General features: G+C 37.5%; 1 protein-coding gene across 1 annotated transcript in view; it reads right to left on the bottom strand.

The window, feature by feature from the left end:
* Positions 1 to 6,532: 6,532 nt before the first annotated feature.
* Positions 6,533 to 19,033, bottom strand: part of LOC145673407 (uncharacterized) — a 63,634-nt gene continuing 51,133 nt past the window's right edge. The window contains exon 7 of the mRNA XM_081743079.1: positions 6,533 to 10,819. Coding sequence (XP_081599205.1) covers positions 9,788 to 10,819 — 1,032 coding nt within the window. The 3' untranslated portion in view covers positions 6,533 to 9,787. The remainder of the gene's footprint in view (positions 10,820 to 19,033) is intronic.

Here is a 19,033-nt window from a genome sequence, read left to right as displayed (position 1 = left end):
TTCAGAAATGGCGTAGGTTAATTTAAACTTGAACCATGACCCATTGAAACCCCATCCACCGTGAACCCATGAACCATCGTGACCCACTCTGACTCATCGACCTCCATGACCCACTCAGACCCACCGACCAATCTGAACCACTGACCCATTCTGCTCATCGGTGCATTACAGACAGCATCTTCTGAACAACATTGGTGAATTTGTCTACGTTTTATTTTCAAGGTCTCAATTTTCTTCCCTTTTCATTTGTTTGTATTTACTTACCTGTGATGAGTACAACTAAGTGAAAAAGAACTTCAGGCACTTTTAGATATTAATGTTTGTAATTGTAATAATAGAAATAGAACTTATTACTTGGCTTTCGAGACAGTTGTTTTATACTGATTTTTTTTTTTTTTTTTTTTATACGTTGGCCTACTTTCCCTTGATTTAAGATTTTCAAATTTCATCCTATTTTCCACTGTAAAATACCTGTAATTCAAAGGAAGATCATTATATATGATAATGAAATTGAAATTTATAATAATATAATTCATGACAAACACTTTGCCATTTTATATTGTATAGGTCAAATCTACCGGTAACAGAGCGGTGCTTGAGTGTGTGACCGCAGAAATTCAAACTCAGGTTAGTGATAATTTCACAGTCTTGTTTTGTTGCAAGTGTGACCTCTTTAGTCAGTGGAGAGGAGGGTGTGGATCATGAGTTCGAGTTGGTGACGATGGGCACAGCTGTGAATTTCAGTTAATACAATGTTCTTTAATCTTAACTCAATTGAACATCTTTGGAATGTTATTAAATGTCAGATTCTAACTTACTGATTGGAATTAACAGTGACTTCGATGTAGTGTGCTGATGTAGTGCGCCATGCCTCCAACCACCTACAAAGACCTTATTTCTTTCATGCCAAACCATATTATTGCTGTCCTACGAGTTAAAGTGGACAATACCAGATATCACATGTAGTCATAATATTTTTGCTGGTCAGTGTAATTAAACACATGTTTTAGCATTTTCAGATGTTTGAACTGGAATGAAAGAGATAAGTGTGGGATTGCTTCCATTTCATTACATGTCATTATTTACAAATTGCACAAAAGTTATTCTTTCCATGCATATTAGGAGGCCTGGGAATCGACATGGAATGGACGGGAACGTCGAAGACGTTGCTCTTTAGTATTTATTCCACTCACTCCTTTAATTTTAAATAATTTGCATAAAACTTATTGTCTCCGTACGAAGACTGGACATTTCAGCTAGTATTTATGTAGTTCTACAGCAATACAGTATATTGTGAAGATTTAACTGGAACTTAACAATTGTATTCTTTCAATTTATTTCAGAATAGTTAGTTTAGATTTGATTTCAGTTTAGCATCTCTTTCAGCAGTGTAGTTATATGATACGTGGACCTACTGCTTAACGTGGAATCCGAACCGCACGAGCTCCCACCGAGAATCGAACCCCGGTTGTTCCACGCCAAAGGCGCATAGCTAACCGCTTAGCCACGAGGAAGCTTTATATTTCAGAATAGGTGAAATGTTATAACCAAATGGGGGGAGGGGGGCACCGTGGCTCAATGGTAGATGGCTTACTTCTGGTGCGTGGGGTTCCTGGTTCTATCCCAGATCAAGTAAGTTTGTAGTGGACAATTTCATATCCGTGGGTTTTCTCCGGATATTCCCGTTTCCTTCTATATTCTCGTTGCACCTATTTTTGCATCATCATTCACTTGCCTTATAATCTGTCTCTCTCAGCCTAAAAAGGTATAAACGTGGAACATTCAACTGAAAGATAATCATAATTTATGTACATTTGAGTATTAATATTTATGTTCTTATTTCCGCTACATCAATATATTGCGACGATTTCTTTGCAACTTAAGCTGTATTGTTTCCATTTAATTGTTGCTAAACCTAAATGGATAACATTAGTGATGATACTCAATATGAATATGCTTTGTTGCTTCATAAGGATTTAAGGGGGGATGTACATTCCACAGCAAAAATCCTGCAACATAAGCATGTAACTTTATTGTGAAACGACGAAGTCTTTTGCTCCAAAATAAGTGCACAGTGGAGGACGACGAGGTTTCTCCTGGCGTGATTCGTGCCACTTAGACGTTATGTTGATTCACAGCGCTGTTAGGCGTAGTTTCACAATAAACTTATATGCTTGTGTTGCAGGTTTTTTGCTGCGGATTGTACAAAGTAGATATTTACAATTATGTTATAGGCTATTATTGATATAATTGTCATAGATATGTTATCTCATTATCTGCGGTTGTGACTGCGGATGTATTGAAGCCAAATAGAAATATTGCGGATCCGCTCAGACCTCTCGTGACTAGGATCTAAAGGGAGAAGTTTTATAGAGTAAATACAGTATTAAAAAAGAAAACAGATTTGAAAGGTGTTGCAAAAGGTATTTAATGAACACACATTAAAAAAATGAAGTTCGATTAATTAATGAAGCGTACACAACAGCTTAATGTTAGTAAAAGATAGAAACAGGTGACAGACATTAATTAAATTAGTATTGTCTTTGCGGTACTTCCTTACTTAATTACATAAGCGTAAATACTCCTAAGTACCCAATAAAATAATAAAGCACAATTGATATTCGAATATACCAACACGTATCTCTTATATTCATTCGATATCCCAGGATATAAGTCAATAAAAAGTAGCGTTAATGTATTACAAACAAAACAATTGCAAATTTGGAATAATCGATTATATTTCTTTTCATATCAAGTGTTTAAAAACTTAATATTTATCTGCACTGTGTTACCAACAAGGAAAATCATTAATGTCAATAACAACATAGGCGACAGCCATGGTGATGGTCACTTGTAAGTGAATTAGTATCCAGTAAGTTATACCATTAGAAATTATTTTCTTCCTTCAACGTAATAGTTTTCCTTTCCTGCTCCCGAATATTTAAGAATTAGATATACTACAGAGAAAGTATATTTTGGAATGTTAAACTCGTATTTTAACCTTAACCATCGTCATGGCTGTTACATTAGGTTATTAACCTGAGGTAATAGATTTGTTCAGCATTGATGCAACAAAAATTGTACAAGATTATTAGCTTTTAATTTAAAAAAAATGTCCAAGGATTAGACACAGCAACCAATATATCATTTTGAGTTTAACAAAATGATAAGTGTGTGTGTAAAATTTCATGCGTAGTTTTTGAGAATATCGAATTTCTTTGTAAACCCAAAAATTGATGCTATACGAGAACCATCTCACTTACTGAAGTGAAACATACTGATGATATACGAGGTCTGTTCAAAAAGTATCGAACCTTATTTCTTCCCGCGTAAACCAAGGAAGAGCAAAAGACTTTCTTCTGAACACTCATGTGGAGTCGTGAATTTTTTTCCGCCCGCGAAAAGCGTGAGTCGCTGGCAGTCGGCCAACGAATGAAGACGTGTAGCGAGCGGTCGTTTAATTTCAGTTTTTTGTAAAATGACATAAAAACTTGAGCAGCGATATTGCATCAAATTTTTGCCAAAAGATTGGCGATACCCAAGTGGAAACCATTGAATCGAATCGGTACATTCAATCTTCAACGAGAGTTTGGGCATGAGGAGAGTGTCTGCGAAATTTGATTCAGGCTTTCACCGCCAAATACAACTTCCTGTTGTGAAGTGCCTACGCAAAGGCAAGCACCACACTATGAAATGAAAGTAGTAGAAAATGGATCGATCTGGAACATACTATGCCATACTAGAACATATTAGGCCAACTCAGGAGCCCCTGGGAAATCGAACACCTTGAACCGTCGACCCACGGTCTTTTACGACCTCCATTTTAGGGGTGAATTTGTTCCCTTTTATGAGCACTTTTTAGGGGTGAACTCGTTTCCTTTTATGAGCACTTTTTTCAACCCCGATTCGAACATAGCAGATAACACATAAGATTACGAACACATAGAAGAGCAGATAACACATAGCAGAGACTACGTAACATAGTAAGGGTGAACTTGTTCCCTTTTATGAGCATATTTTCCAATCCTTATTTTAACATAGCAGATAACACATAAGAGTACGTTCTTTTTCAACCCCATAGCAGAGAATACATGGAGACTATGAACACATAGCATAGCAGATAATACATAAGATTCATTTCCAGCCCTACTTTAACATAACAGAAATTACGAACACATAGCAGAGCAGATAATACATAAGATTCATCCCTTTTATGAGCATTTTTAGGGGTGTATTCGTTCTCTTTTATGACCACTTTTTTCACCCTTTATTTTACCATAGCAGAAATTACATAAGACTACGAACACAGTAGAGCAGAGATGTATTCATTCCCTTTTATGAGCACTTTTTTCAACCCCTATTTTAAGACAATGAATACCTACGTAACATAGCAAAGGGGGTGTGAACACACAACTATTTAACATAGTAGGGCTGTATTCATTGCACTCCTATTTAAATATAGTAGAGCTAATACAAGAGTATGGCTTATTTTCCAACCCCTATTTTAACATAGCAGAAACTACGAACACATAGCAGAAACATTTACATTTCCGATTCGATACGCCCCTTTGAACCGATTTGGATAAAACTAGGTATATAGAAGTTTTCGGACATGCTGATTACGAATACCATTTCTATTTTTACCTAGGTCTTATAGTTTATGTGGGACACGCCCTTTCTATGACAATTTTAACCGATTTGGATGAAACTCGGTATATGGGGGTTTTCGAACATGCTGATTACGAATATTATATTTATTTTTACCTGGGTCGTATAGTTTATGTGGGATACGCCCTTTGTATGACACTTAAAACCCAATAACTCGTAAACGGAGCCACATATTGAGATGGTGTTTCCACATTTAGTAATTAGTCATCAACTACTACAAGTTCCAAAATAATGACCATCGAGGTCAAAGGTCAGAATACTTAAAACCTAATAACTCGAAAATGGATCCATATATTGAGGTGCTGTTTCCAAATCTAGTAATAGGTCATCAACTAGCACAAGTTAAAAAAGTACTGACTATTGAGGTCAAAGGTCAAATATTTAAGCCTTAATAACTTGTAAACAGCGTGTCGGATAAATTTGTGTGACCTATTCAGTTTTGTACCAAGCAGAAAAAGTGAAGGATGAATAAATTTGAGTGGCTTATTTGCTATTGTACTAACGAGGAATGCCATTTTGTACTACTCAAATAAACGAAGGAATAAATTTGTACTAACGTAAGAAAAGCGAAAATGCCCATTTTAATTAAACGAATCAATAAATTTATACTAACCAGGAAAAAAGCGAAGAAGGACCATTTTGTACTACTCCAATAAACGAAGAAGTATTCAGTTTTGTACCAACAAGAAAAAAAAAGACCGAAGGAGGACCATGTTAACTATTTAAATAAACATAGGAATAAATTTGTTCACCGAGGAAAAGCAAAGAAATAGCATTTTAATGTCAATCAAATGGACGAAGGAATACATTTGGATAGAGTATTTAGTTTCATACCAACCAGAAAAAAGAAGTGAAGAATGAATAAAATTTGGGAGGTCTATTCTCTTATGTACCAACTGGAAAAGTGAAGAAGAGCCACTTCAACTATCTTAGAATTTTATATCATTATGTACTGTTTAAACAAACGCAAAAATGACAATTTTAACTAGCTCAGAATTTATGTAACAAAAGAACAAATTTGAATGTTCTATTTTTGTATCAATCAGAAAAAACCGAAGAAGGATCATTTTACCAAGTTCATAATTTCTGTAACGAAAGAATAATTTCGATGTTCTACTTTTTATACCAACGAGAAAGAAATGAGATAGCTGAATATACGAAAGAATATTATTAAGTGACCTATTCAATTTTGTACCAATGAGAAATGGCATTTTAATTGGCTCAGAATTTTATACGTGGGATAAGTTTGAGTGGTCTAAAAAAGGCGAAGAAGGACTATTTTATATAATTTTACTACTCAAATAAACAATGGAGTATTTAGTTTTGTACCACCGAGAAAAAAACAAAAGAAATTGTACCATTTTGGAGTATTCAAATAAACAAAGGAATAAATTTGAGTGACTTATAATTTGTGTTAACTCTATAAAGGATCATTTTAACTAACTCAAAATTTTATATCATTTTGAACTACTCAATTAAACGAAGTAATGCATTTGAGTGAGCTATTTAATTTTGTAACAACCAGAGAAAAACCGAAGCAGGGTCATCTTAACTAGCTGAGTATTTTATACCATTTTGTATTATTGCTCATAAAAGGAAAATATGCTCATAAAAGGGAACGAGTTCACCCTTACTATGTTACGTAGTCTCTGCTATGTGTTATCTGCTCTTCTATGTGTTTGTAATCTTATGTGTTATCTGCTATGTTCGAATAGGGGTTGAAAAAAGTGCTCATAAAAGGGAACGAGTTCACCCCTAAAAGTGCTCATAAAAGAGAACGAGTACACCCCCTAAAAAGTGCTCATAAAAGGGAACAAATTCACCCCTAAAATGGAGGTCGTAAAAGACCCTGGGTCGACGGTTCAAGGTGTTAGATTTCCCAGGGGCTCCTGAGTTGGCCTAATATGTTCTAGTATGGTCCAGATCGATCCATTTTCTACTACTAATGAGTACTGGGACTTATGTATGAAAGTAATAGAAGGAAGCTGCACCTTAAGGACTTCCCTCAGAGCCGGCACTACACAGCATAAGATTTACTACTGAATGTCTTACACGTTGTCTTCACTCAAGGCTCCGTACTAGTGACACCTAGTTATATCAAATGAACCAGATAGCTGCATATAAAAAAACTCAGTAAAAAGGAAGGGAGTGAGTTCAACAAACAAGAAAACAATTACTCTACTTCCCTTTATCTCAAATTAAAAAGATGCATGAAATGTAATATGTGGTGTCAATATAGTCCTTTTTACCACAGCTACCTGGTCCAATACTAGCGGATACACTTCATTTACTTCCCACTGTGTGTCGTCAGCCCCTACTCACTCGATATGGCTCCTCCGTGTGGCTTTTGGGTATTTCCCAAACTGAAAATATCACTAAAAGAGACTCGATTTGAGTCAAGAGAAGACATCATGCACGGTTGCTCGACACGGCACGGTTGCTCAGCATTCCTAAAACTGCCTTTCAGAAGTGTTTCCAACAATGGTTGGAGCGATGGGAGAAGTGTACTATTTTGAAAGGGATTAATGTTTCGCATTCCCAAATCAATAAATGTATTTTTGTCAACCAAAGGTTCGATACTTTATGAACACACCTCGTACACCCTCATTAAGCTCTTCATTAGGACACTACAAAGCCAGTTATTCATATTATGGTAAATGACACATAACGTAACATTGTCATTAACTCTTAAATGTTCATTTGTTGTTTAATTATCATACTCATTAAGCTGATTCAAATAAAACGCTTGAGGATAAATTCTTATGCGTAGTTCTCGAGTAAATAAAAAAACGAACTTTTGTGGTGATAAAACGTATATCATTCGTTATCAATAACAACTGAAAATTTTTATTTTACAACAACAAAATTAATTATTTATTTATGTACTGAATGTGTAACAAAATATACTGTTAACTACAAGCTATATCTGTTACTGTTTGAATCAGAGACGGATCCAGGGGGAAATCGTCCCGCCCCCTAGAAGAGGAAAATTTCTTATTTTATAGTCTATATAAATAAAACCATCCCAGAGCTTGAAGCTCTTAAAAGTTGCTCTAAGTAGCAGTATTACAACCCCCCCCCCCCCAGAAGTCGGTCTTGGATCCGCTTCTGGTTTGACTTTTCCTAACAGCGACACGCATATACTGTACTCTTTACGCAATACTACTTGTAAGTAAAATGTCTATATGTAAATAATACTCTAGGTATTAATTTTAATGTATGACTAGGTTCGTTGATCTCATAATATTTTTTAAACCTTTTCTTGGTATATTCTTGTAGTTCAGTATTTGCTGAAAATAATCAATATCCTTAATTTTAAAGAGCTGATTGATATTTATCGGGTGAGAGGCGCGCACCCAGGAAATTTTGTTCGGAAAGGTCCAAGCTTTGCGGGGAGGGGGATCCAATACTACAACTCACTACATCTATGTATTATTCTCCACCGAAAAAGGCGATAAATAATTGTACAATAAACTTATATGTTTTTTATATGAGAAACAGCACAGATGAAGTGTAAGATCAAATTTTCATGCTACGTATATCATTTTCCTTTAAACAATAAGAAAGTGTACAAATGTATGTTGAGTTAGGAACTTTTGGGGGGGGTCCGGAGTCCGTACCCGGTGGAGCCCCAGTGGGTGCGCCTCTGTCAATAGGTATAATATTGTAATATCCTATGTGATGTTGTAAACAAACAATTCCACGCATCAGTGTTTACAAAACACCACCACGTGGTTCGGCAAGAGGATCTCCTACCAGATGGACCTATAATCACATTCAGACGACGACTTTTGTCCCCTCCCACGGGGCAGAAGACGACATCGGAGCAGCAGCGCCACCGCCACCCAAAGGACCCTATAAATTGGATGTACGAAGACAGCTCGACACCAGTGTTCTGGTGACCCTCCTTTAGTCTGCTACGGGACTCTAGGAGTAACCTAACCCCAGGCCTCTAGTCTGCTACGGGACTACGCCTATCCTATCTCCTGGCTTAGCCTGCTACGGGGCTCTGTCTGGGAATCGTAACCTCAGCCGCTTAGCCTGCTACGGGACTCTGTTGGCCACTTAACCCGCCTCTGCTTGCTACGGAGTGTTGGTTCCTTAATTCCACTCCTCTTAGCCTGCTACGGGGCTCTGTTTTATAGATTCTGTCTGCAACCTTACGGTCAAAGACCACCTATAACTAACCTTTGATTCTAGAGAGATTAATTTGTATAGTATTTTGTGAAAATACTTTTATAGAGGAAGCTTTTATAATAAACTGGTAGTGGGAGTCGATTCCGGGCGCTCTTTTTATTAACTGCTCTACCCAAAAATCCTATATGAGACAAAGTTTTACAATATATTTTTTTTCCTTATCTTTGCAAAACACTTTTAACATTACTTTTGAATTTCTTGAGAGAACTTTAACAAGTCACACCTTAAATTTACGTTACTCTATTTCTCACATCAACTTTTATGTGTAAACTCTCTCTTGCAAATATGCTGCGAGTTGAGTTGCTTCTTACACATGGTCTAGCTTTGAAAAATAGCATTTCACTTCATCATTTTACACATAATTGTCAACTATATGGAACATTTTTCAACTTTCGTTAAGCCACCAGTTCAGAATCACGTGAGATAGTGAAACATGGATAGGATGAATTGGAGGTCGTACACCTTCTATACCAAAATACATTATCTAACCTTCAACTCATTACGGAGTAGCAAGCATCTAAACATATCTAGTTGAATCGAGGCATCAGCCAAGTGTGAACTACACATCGACGTACATGACGAAAGTAGCCTAAGGTAGAAATCTGTGACGTAAGACAACCTGGATGAACGCGTGAATCGTTTGGTTCGTAAATGGTGTAGCATATGGTTTCTCAACTGTCTGATCTTGAGATTTCAGATAACTCAGCAGTTGCCTGGAGAAATCGAATTAAGTCACGTAGTTCACACTTGGCGGGCGTTTCGATTCAACTATATTACGTTTTCAGTGTAGATTAATCGTTCCGACAATTAAACGTTTAAAAGAGAGCACCATTGGAATCCAGAATAATAAAACAGAAATTCACTTACCTATGAATGTAAATAACGAAAGACAGAGAGATACAGGAAAAGAGAGAGAGAAATACTACTTTAAATTAAGATGCAATTCCTGGGATAAAGATCTATCACTTTTCCAGTCAGGTGATAACAAATTCTTTGAAACTTTTCGTGGGCTGAGGCTAAGATTTCGACTTGATCTTTCACCACTAGATGAAGCTATACTCTGTCTCCTCGAAGAGCTATATCTGCTTGGAGTGTTAGATCTTTTGCGAACAGCTGATAGAACATTGCTGGAAGAGAAACTTGATCTATGGGAGGATGAGGACGTGGTAGTGGTACGAGGTGTGACAGATTTCCTGAGTTTGGCATTTAGAAGACTTTCATGGGAAGATACATCAATCCCTATATCATGCATTTGACTGACGATTGACTCAGGAAGAGAGACGTTAATGTCTTCGAGATCGAAAATTTGAAGACCGAGATGTGGAGCACAATATTTGACCATTTCCTTCATATGTGACTTGTTACGTTGTTGGAGGTACCGTCGATAATTAGTGTCATTAACACGCCGACTTAAAAAAGCAGGATCGAATCTTTTGGAATAAATCTTATCAGCTGGAGTAGAAAATTCTATTGTTGGTTTGGCGTTTTCGTCTTCAGAAGATAGAGATAAATTCAATGATTCCTCCTGGTTACCAGCCAAAGAATCAGCAGAAGATTCGGCTTCTTTCAGGATTTCTGTTTTATTGGGATTTCCTTGATCCTTTCGCTCTTGTTTATTGTCCTTCTCAGTCGCACACGATTCTGTATATGAAACTCTAGGTGTAACAACTGTTTTGTTTTCTGGAGCTTGAAGAAAAGCCGAATCAGGCAAAAATTCAGTATTATTCACGTAGGAAGCTGTTTCTGCAAGATGTTCGTCTTGAGATTTCCAATTTAAACGAAGAAGACATAAGTAATCACAACAAGTAACCAGCAGAGTATTTGAAGCGGCAATGTTATCATACAGTGATCTTGTTCCGAATTCTATCTGTTTTCCTAACAGAGAAAGGGGCGGAAATTGTAGTCGCAGTGTTTGCAAACAACAGTGGTCCTCAATATCCCACACTCGTAGCTCCTATATAAAAGAACAACAGAAAATAGCATGTCAGAAGTCATTTCTTCATTATTGTAGTATTTACAATACACTGCTTTAGCATATACTAGACCTAAATCAACAGGAAAATTCTTGCTACAAATAACCAGGATTTTTGTTTCAATTATTAAACTTGAATTTATGAGACTTTTCATGTTAACAGATCGCAGTTTGTTCTAAATCAAATATATAGGTGGGATCAGGGGGGTAAAAGTGAGAGGGAACGCGGGGTACGCCGTCCACCCACATCCCAAAAAGTATGTACGGCGTCCCCCAGTTCCTAAAAAAAATACAATGGGCAAAGATAGGCAGGGGGACGGCGTGACGTCATGCCTCTACCTACCGTCCCAATATCTTTTCAGATCCACTTTTACCCTTGAGTAGGATGTAGGAAGGATAGTGAAAGAACATTACTTTCCTTGAATTTCCAAGGAAACACACGAAAGTATGAGCACCTGTTGTAAATTTATACAGAGATTTGATTTTAACACCTTCTGCACTGCTCTCGGTAATCTAGATGCAATTCTTACTATACCGTCTCCGTCATCGTAACTCCATCCGTCTTGACTCTGGCATTACTACATAAATAATTAATACTTTTCTGACCAGAGTATATACTTATTCAAAATTAAGGCATAACAGTTTCAATAACTTTATCAAACGTTTAGTGGAAAAGATATCTTCTTAACATTAAATTATTATTATTGTATAATGTTAACTGTTACATTTTCTAATTTTAAATTTTAATATGAAACAATCAGGTATTTTTACAATTTATAACAAAATTATTAAAATATCTGATTGTTTCATATTAAAATTTAAAATTATAAAATGTAACAGAATTATACAACAATAATAATTTAATGTTATGAAGATATCTCTTCTAGTTAACGTCTGATCAAGATAACATTAAGTTATTGAAACTGTTATGTTTTATTTTAATTTTAGTAAATAAGTATACACTCTAGTCAGAAAAGTATTAATTATTTCTTAACTAATACACAATATATATATTTAAATGAAATACAGAATTCAGCAAACTGATTTCAGTGTTATTGCAAGTGAAAGTTAGTGTTGTTCACGAGACGAGACAATACTTTCACGACACTTTTTAGAGGAGACTGTCTCAAATCTTTTGGGCAACACTACGAAGAATGTAAGGTACTGTAGTAGGCAAGTATGGTTTTAAAGAAAGAAAGAAGAGAAGTACTCGTCAATGTTTGGAAAGAATTCACTTGTCGTTAGGAACATTTGGCTCAATCAGCCAAGAGAAGAATATGTATCTAGGTACAGTAGTATGGTATTACACTGAGAAAAATCCATCCGTTCTCTGGACAGCGGTATACTGTACAAATATACGGTATCTTCTTGCTTATTACAGAAAGACGATAAATAATTGTAAAATAAACGAAGTACGGATCAGTACGGAGCATTAGTTATCCGTATGCTACAGACCATAGATGTTCATTTTACTTCGACCTCACTCACCCTCGCCCTCGCAGTAGCAGTTGGCCCTCGCCCTCGTTCACCCTCGCCCTCGCGAATGGAATTGTCCTCGCCCTCGCGCACCCTCGCCCTCGCGCACCCTCGCCCTCGCGCACCCTCGCCCTCGCGACCAAAACTTGTTCTTGCCCTCGCCGTCGAAGCTTTTCCTCGTCCTCTCGCACCCTCACCCTCGCCATCGAAGCTTGTCCTCGCCCTCGCGCACCCTCACCCTCGCTGTCGAAGCTTCTCCTCGCCCTCGCACACCCTCGCCCTTTTCGTCGAAGCTTTTCCTCGCCCTCGCGCACCCTCACCCTCGCCATCGAAGCTTGTCCTCGTCCTCGCGCACCCTCGCCCTCGCGATGAGTTGTCCATTATCCTCGCTCGCCCTCGCCTTCGTGCTCAAAACTTTTCCTCGCCCTCGCGCACCCTCGCCCTCATATCATTGAGGACGAGGGTAATTGAGGGTGAGGAGGCCTCGAGAGGGCCTCCTTCATGAGGATCAGAGCATCAATTATTCAACCTATTTGTTGAATTATTTCCTTATCGTCAGTGGCGGATCCAGGGGGGGCGATCGCTCCCGCCAGGAGAGGAAACTTCTTTATTTTATATATACAAATAAAACGCATCCCAGAGTTTGGAGCTCTTAAAAGTAGCTCTAAGTAGCAGTATTACAACCCACCACCCCCACCAGAAGTCCGTCCTGGATCCGCCCTTGCTTAACATACGTCCTAAAGAAAGGAAACTAAACATATCATCGTATAACTTACTGTGGAACACCTAAAATGGAACAACTGTTCTGTTACAATGGAGATCTCGGTCGATAGTGACGTTTACATCATTTATCAACAGTATCCAATGCCTTTACTTCAAAATGTTCCTTGAACTACGATGCAAGCATAAGTATTCAGCCACACAAGGGCAGCTCTCATGAGGGTGAGGGTGAAATCAAGGTTTGATGAGTGGCGGTAGAGTGACTGCCGCAGACTATCTGTCAGAATTTGACAGTCAACACGTTGGCCATCCCTGATGTATGTAGTGTAACTGAGGAATTTGAACAAATTCAAATGGAAAGATCTAAAGAGCTTAATTTTGAAACTCCGTCAGCAAAACAAATAAAATACTTCAGAACACTATTGTTGAATTATCACTCGGAAATATATACCCACTCTAACCTATAACATGAATGACTTCATTGATTTGAATGTGTAAAGCAGCTCTTTTAACAAAATTTCAGTATTAACGTGTCATATATTTCTGTTTAAGGACAAGAAAAAACATATTATTTATTTTGTAACTAAATGATAGCTCTACCCACGTAGATTATAAAAGCAGAAACAATGAAAATCGATACAATAGTGACTGACATTATTTTAACAAATATCGATTCAGATAATAGTTTGGGCTGTCACAAAACTATGAAAAGTTAAAAATTCCGATTAATTGTAACAACTTCATCAGTGGTGGACATTGGAGGAGGATGTATGCTATTAATCAGCCTATTTCATGGGCATCCAACGCTCGCTAGCTCGGCATTCGCGCTCGACCGTTCTCGGGTTCAATAATTAAGCGCTACCCCGAGCGCCAATGAAATAAGTCAGCGCGAGTTCAACTGAGGGAAGTGAGCCCGAGCACGATTCTCAAAGGAATAAATGAGCGAGAGCCCAGTTGAAAAAAATGAGCCCGAGTCCGAGAGAGTCCAGAGCAAAATGGCCATCTATGAACCAAAGTAGGGATGGCCAATTCCGGAATTTTTACTTTCCGAAATCCGGAAAGTAAAATCGGAAAATTCCGGAATTCGGAAAAATTCCGGATTTCGGAAAAAATCCGAATTTCGGAAAAAATCCGGAATTCGGAAAAATTCCGGATTTCGGAAAAATTCCGGAATTCAGAAAAATTCCGGAATTCGGAAAAATTCCGGAATTCGGAAAAATTCCGGATTTCGGAAAAAATCCGGAATTCGGAAAAATTCCGGAATTCGGAAAAAATCCGGAATTCGGAAAAATTCCGGATTTCGGAAAAATTCCGGAATTCGGAAAAATTATTTTTTCTTTTTGTAATCCTAAGAATTTTGTTCAAATGCAAACGAACAAATTTCCTTTTTGTAATCCTAAGAATGTATGATGCAAGTTAAGCTGAAACTTACATCCTAAAGTATACACTACTCAATCTTCCCATGGTTAATGAGATGTAGTCCAAAACTACGATGTACTCCTAATATTTAATTTTTGTTTTACTGTGATATTGTCCAGAGGTAAGACATATATCACACTGAGATAAACAACTTGACATAATGAAGATGTTATCATACGTAGTTTTCCAGAAAATCGTGAGAAACGATTTTTTATGAAGTTAAAATATGCGTCGCTTGTTGCCAGTGTGATGCAATTGATAACTTTTATGCTGGAATAGTATTATTATTATTATTATTATTATTATTATTATTATTATTATTATTATTATTATTATTATTATTATTATTATTATTATTAATCGTTTATGTACTGTAAAATATGAACCGTTAAGTAGTAGATTTTATCTGTTGTTTTTTGATATCTTCTAACAGTAATAACAAATTGCTTGTAAATACGCAATGATTATCAAGGACAATGGCATATTAATGTAAGGACTACTCTGCAGACTAGCAATAAACAATAAACAATAACAGATAAACAATAGTCCCTCCCCCCAAAAAAAGTAACTAACTTGGGCACATCAGAATGTTCGCGAGAATATAGGAACGCATTGAGACTAGCAAAAAACGTGGTGTTATTATTACTCAAAGGGCCGTAGGATGGAGGCATTAACGTTAATGTTAATGGCACCAATGAGCACTTACTTGCTCTAACGGTTAACCTCATTTTTCAGATGATTCTTAGAAGTGGGCGTGTTGGCATGCAGTTGGAGTACTAACGATTTGCGTCACTATCGAACACTAACGTAGCACTAGCGACGTTTAAAGTCGAAATTGGAATCTGACATAAGTGGCTTGTCAACTTCACGGACATTATATTTTCCTTGAATGCGAGAATTTTGCGCCCGGGAAATTTGCGCCCTACCACAAAAATAGGAAAAAATGCGCTCGCAATATATTTGCACTGGGATGTTTGCGCCCTACCCCAAAAAGAGGGGAAAATGCGCCGGCTATATATTTGCACTGGGATGTTAGCGCCCTACAATTCAACTTATTATTGTATTGTGTAAAGTAACTTCACTCGCACTTGAACTAGGCTTGCCTCTCATCGTCTCAGTGAGTTACTCCATCCGTTATAATATTCCGAACAAATGAAAAAAATACAATTTTAGTTCACTAAAGGGCAATCCATACAAATACAATTTTTCATTATACTACAAAATTTACAATAAACGTATAAATGACTGATATATAATTATTTATTAATATAATCAAAGAGTATAATTTAATCTACAAAAGGCTGTTTGGCTCTACCCAGATATCTCTGTTCACAATCCTTGCGAGTTGTTTGGCTTTTCAGGATACAAAATATAGAAAAGAAAATGTAAAGTGAATGTAAAATCAGTTCAGTAATATTATCAAGAAAACTATGTACAGTGTGTTTACTTGCTGGAATTACACTTCAAACACACAATTGCGTTCAGTCGTTCTTTCAGGAAAAATGTTCCGGGGGGCACATTTAGTATTCCGTAGGGGGGTCACTGCTGGTACTATTCTATTTATTATTATATTATAGACGTATTATTTTGGTCTCCTCCGAGGGGGCCCTCTGAGAGCTCTGAGGAGGCCAGTGTTCCTCCAAAATCATCTCTGGAAGAAGCAGTGATTGTGTTGATCCGTTGAGTTCTTTTGGCTTATATTGAAGTTTATTCTCCCCTTATATAGCCACAATGAAAATAAATCACAAATGGCATGGTTGTGGGGGGAGGATTGTTTATGCTGTAATGTCAGCCCCTCCGAGCAAATGCGTAAGCTCCAATAGGTTCTTTTATTTCGCAGGGCTCAAACTTCCCGGTGGAGGTACATCGCAGGCGCAATTTTCCCTGTTCTTGAGGTAGGGCGCAAATTTCCCAGACGCAAAATTCTCGACACCGTTCGAATGACCTCGGAAGACGATATCTTTTTCAATACTTTTTTTTATATTCTTTTACTCGAGATTTCTTCATAGCTTCTTATTAAAATGCTTACTAATATATCCTCATTTTATTGTTCTAACCAATCAATATGGGTATGTTGTCAGTAAAATATTTAGATTGATCGAGCCTCTGGTGTGTAACCACAGTATTTCATATCATGCCCCCATTAGAAATCTTGGCTAAACGAACCAATATATGTTGCCAATAAAATAGTTTAGAATGATTGAGCCCCTGGTAAATAACCACAGTATTTCGTGACAGATCCCCCCCCCCTTCCTATTACCATATTCTAGCTACGTGCCTGACTCAGCTAATTCTCTACATTCTTTACCAAGCACACATTTTCTAAAGCGGAAAATGCTCTCTAAATACCTAAGCTCATTATTTTCAGCAGATGCACAAACTGGGTAACATTCTATCTACATGAATGTTATATATGTCGATTACTGGAAACCGCTTCTCGCTATCTATTACCATATTTACTATATAATGATTAACGTTAAAACCGGAAATGGTTGATTTGTACCGCTTCCGGTTTGAATATTACAGTCATCAGGGAACTCGATTCTTAACTATTGACTCTGTACATCATGGCCAAAATTGATTGGTAATCCATCAGATAGTTCTTGAGACTGTTTGTTTCACTGACGGACAGAATGAATATATGGCTATAGAGTTTTGATAAACTAAATTCGTTAATGAGTGATGATGGAACAAATATAAGAAAGGGAACCAAGAGTACCACCGGGAAAATTTTCGAACACAAAATTAGCCATCGAAAACCCACATGTCCTGGGTTAGAATACCATAGATGAAAACTCTACCACTGAATCATCAATCACCCGCTTATTAGTTTTGTTAATTATTATATTAATATAAATTAATGAATGCCTGCTTATGTTAATTATTGAACAATTACATTGTATACTTCGTAAAGCCAAAAATTATAAATTTGTATTTACTGTACATACAGTGAGCGCAGAAAGTGTTCGTACACCTATGCTATTGAAACGAGAATGCCTGCGAAAAAGAAACAGAAAATTTAAGAAGTGTAATAACACACACAATATGAATAATGAAAACTAAGCTTTATGAATATATCAATAAAGAACCACAAAGACAAGTTTAATGGTCAGAAAGTAAATAAATTCCGTCGAAAATGTAGAGTAGACGCAAAAAGTGATCGTACACCTGACGCACAACTGGGGATCACTAGTATTCACCTGAGTATACACCTCTGTATAGCATGACGAGTAACAGAATGAGTTTAGTTGTGAATAGGAGTGAAAAAAAACTGCACGGTGGGCTGTCGAAATGGGAAGCAACCGAACAGAAACAAATGAGGAGACAAGAAAAGTAATTATTAAAGTGCATAAGAAGGGTAAGTCTTTGAGAAAGATAGCAAACCTCAGGGGCAGATCCAGAGGGGGGCGATCGGGGCCATCGCTCCCCCCCACAAGAGGAAACTTTCTTATTTTATATATAAATAAACCCATCCATAACAAGTTTGGAGCTCTTAAAAGTAGCAGTATTACTGCCGACCGCCCCTTCCCCAGAAGTCCGTCCTGGATCCGCCCCTGTATAGAGTAGCCACAATCGAGTATTTTCCGCCGTATGTTTGGAGTCGTTGTCTTGCTGAACAATAAATTGTTTTCAAGAACCATCTTCTGCGCACTAGTATGGAGATATTCCTTTAATATGTTAATATACACTTTGTGGATCATCACTCCATCGATAAGGTGGAGGCGACCCACTCCTGAGGCACTCATACAACCCCAGACGAGCACGGACCCTCCTCCGTGTCTTACTTTAGAGACGAGATTTTGAGGATTCATCTCTGTATTCACCTTGCGCCATACCATACGCCTCCCATTGGACTCGATAAAATTAAATTTACTTTCGTCCGAAAATATGACCCTATTCCAGAAAGAAGCCTGATCCCTTATCTTTATACTCTTTTTCAAACTTTAGTCTTTTTATACGATTTGTCTTGTTCACCCAGAACATTTTCCTGGCTATCCGACCATGATACCCTGCAAATATTCCGCACTGTACTGGCTGATACTTTAACACCGCGTGTTTCCAGATCCGTTGCCAATTGCACAGCACTACTTTTTGGAACCTTTCTTCTTTCCCTAATAATGTAACGTTTAACTTGTTCACTCAACAATCTTGGTCTTCCAGTTCTTTTTTATTATTATTATTTTTTTATTATTTTTTTTATGGTTTCGCACAGTGATAGAAACATTATACATCGCAATTATTGTTTGTACTGTTGAACGAGGCCTGTCTGCAAGGTTTGCTAGGGGCGGATCCAGGACGGACTTCTGGGGGGGGCGGTCGGCGGTAATACTGCTACTTTTAAGAGCTCCAAACTTGTTATGGATGGGTTTATTTATATATAAAATAAGAAAGTTTCCTCTTCTGGGGGGGGGGGAAATCGCCCCGATCGCCCCCCTCTGGATCCGCCCCTGACTCTATAATACCTTGAAACAGCTTCGCACACCTCCCCAATCCCCAGACATGAACCCCATAGAACATCTATGATCTGTTCTGGAGATAAGAATCAGAAGGCACAGCTTGTCTACTAAAGAAGGCCTAAGA

Source organism: Thermobia domestica, chromosome 16 (genome assembly GCF_964235325.1).
Source record: "Thermobia domestica chromosome 16, izTheDome1.hap1.1, whole genome shotgun sequence".
NCBI classification, from domain to species: Eukaryota; Metazoa; Arthropoda; class Insecta; order Zygentoma; family Lepismatidae; genus Thermobia; species Thermobia domestica.
This window is presented reverse-complemented; position numbering and strand designations above follow the sequence as displayed.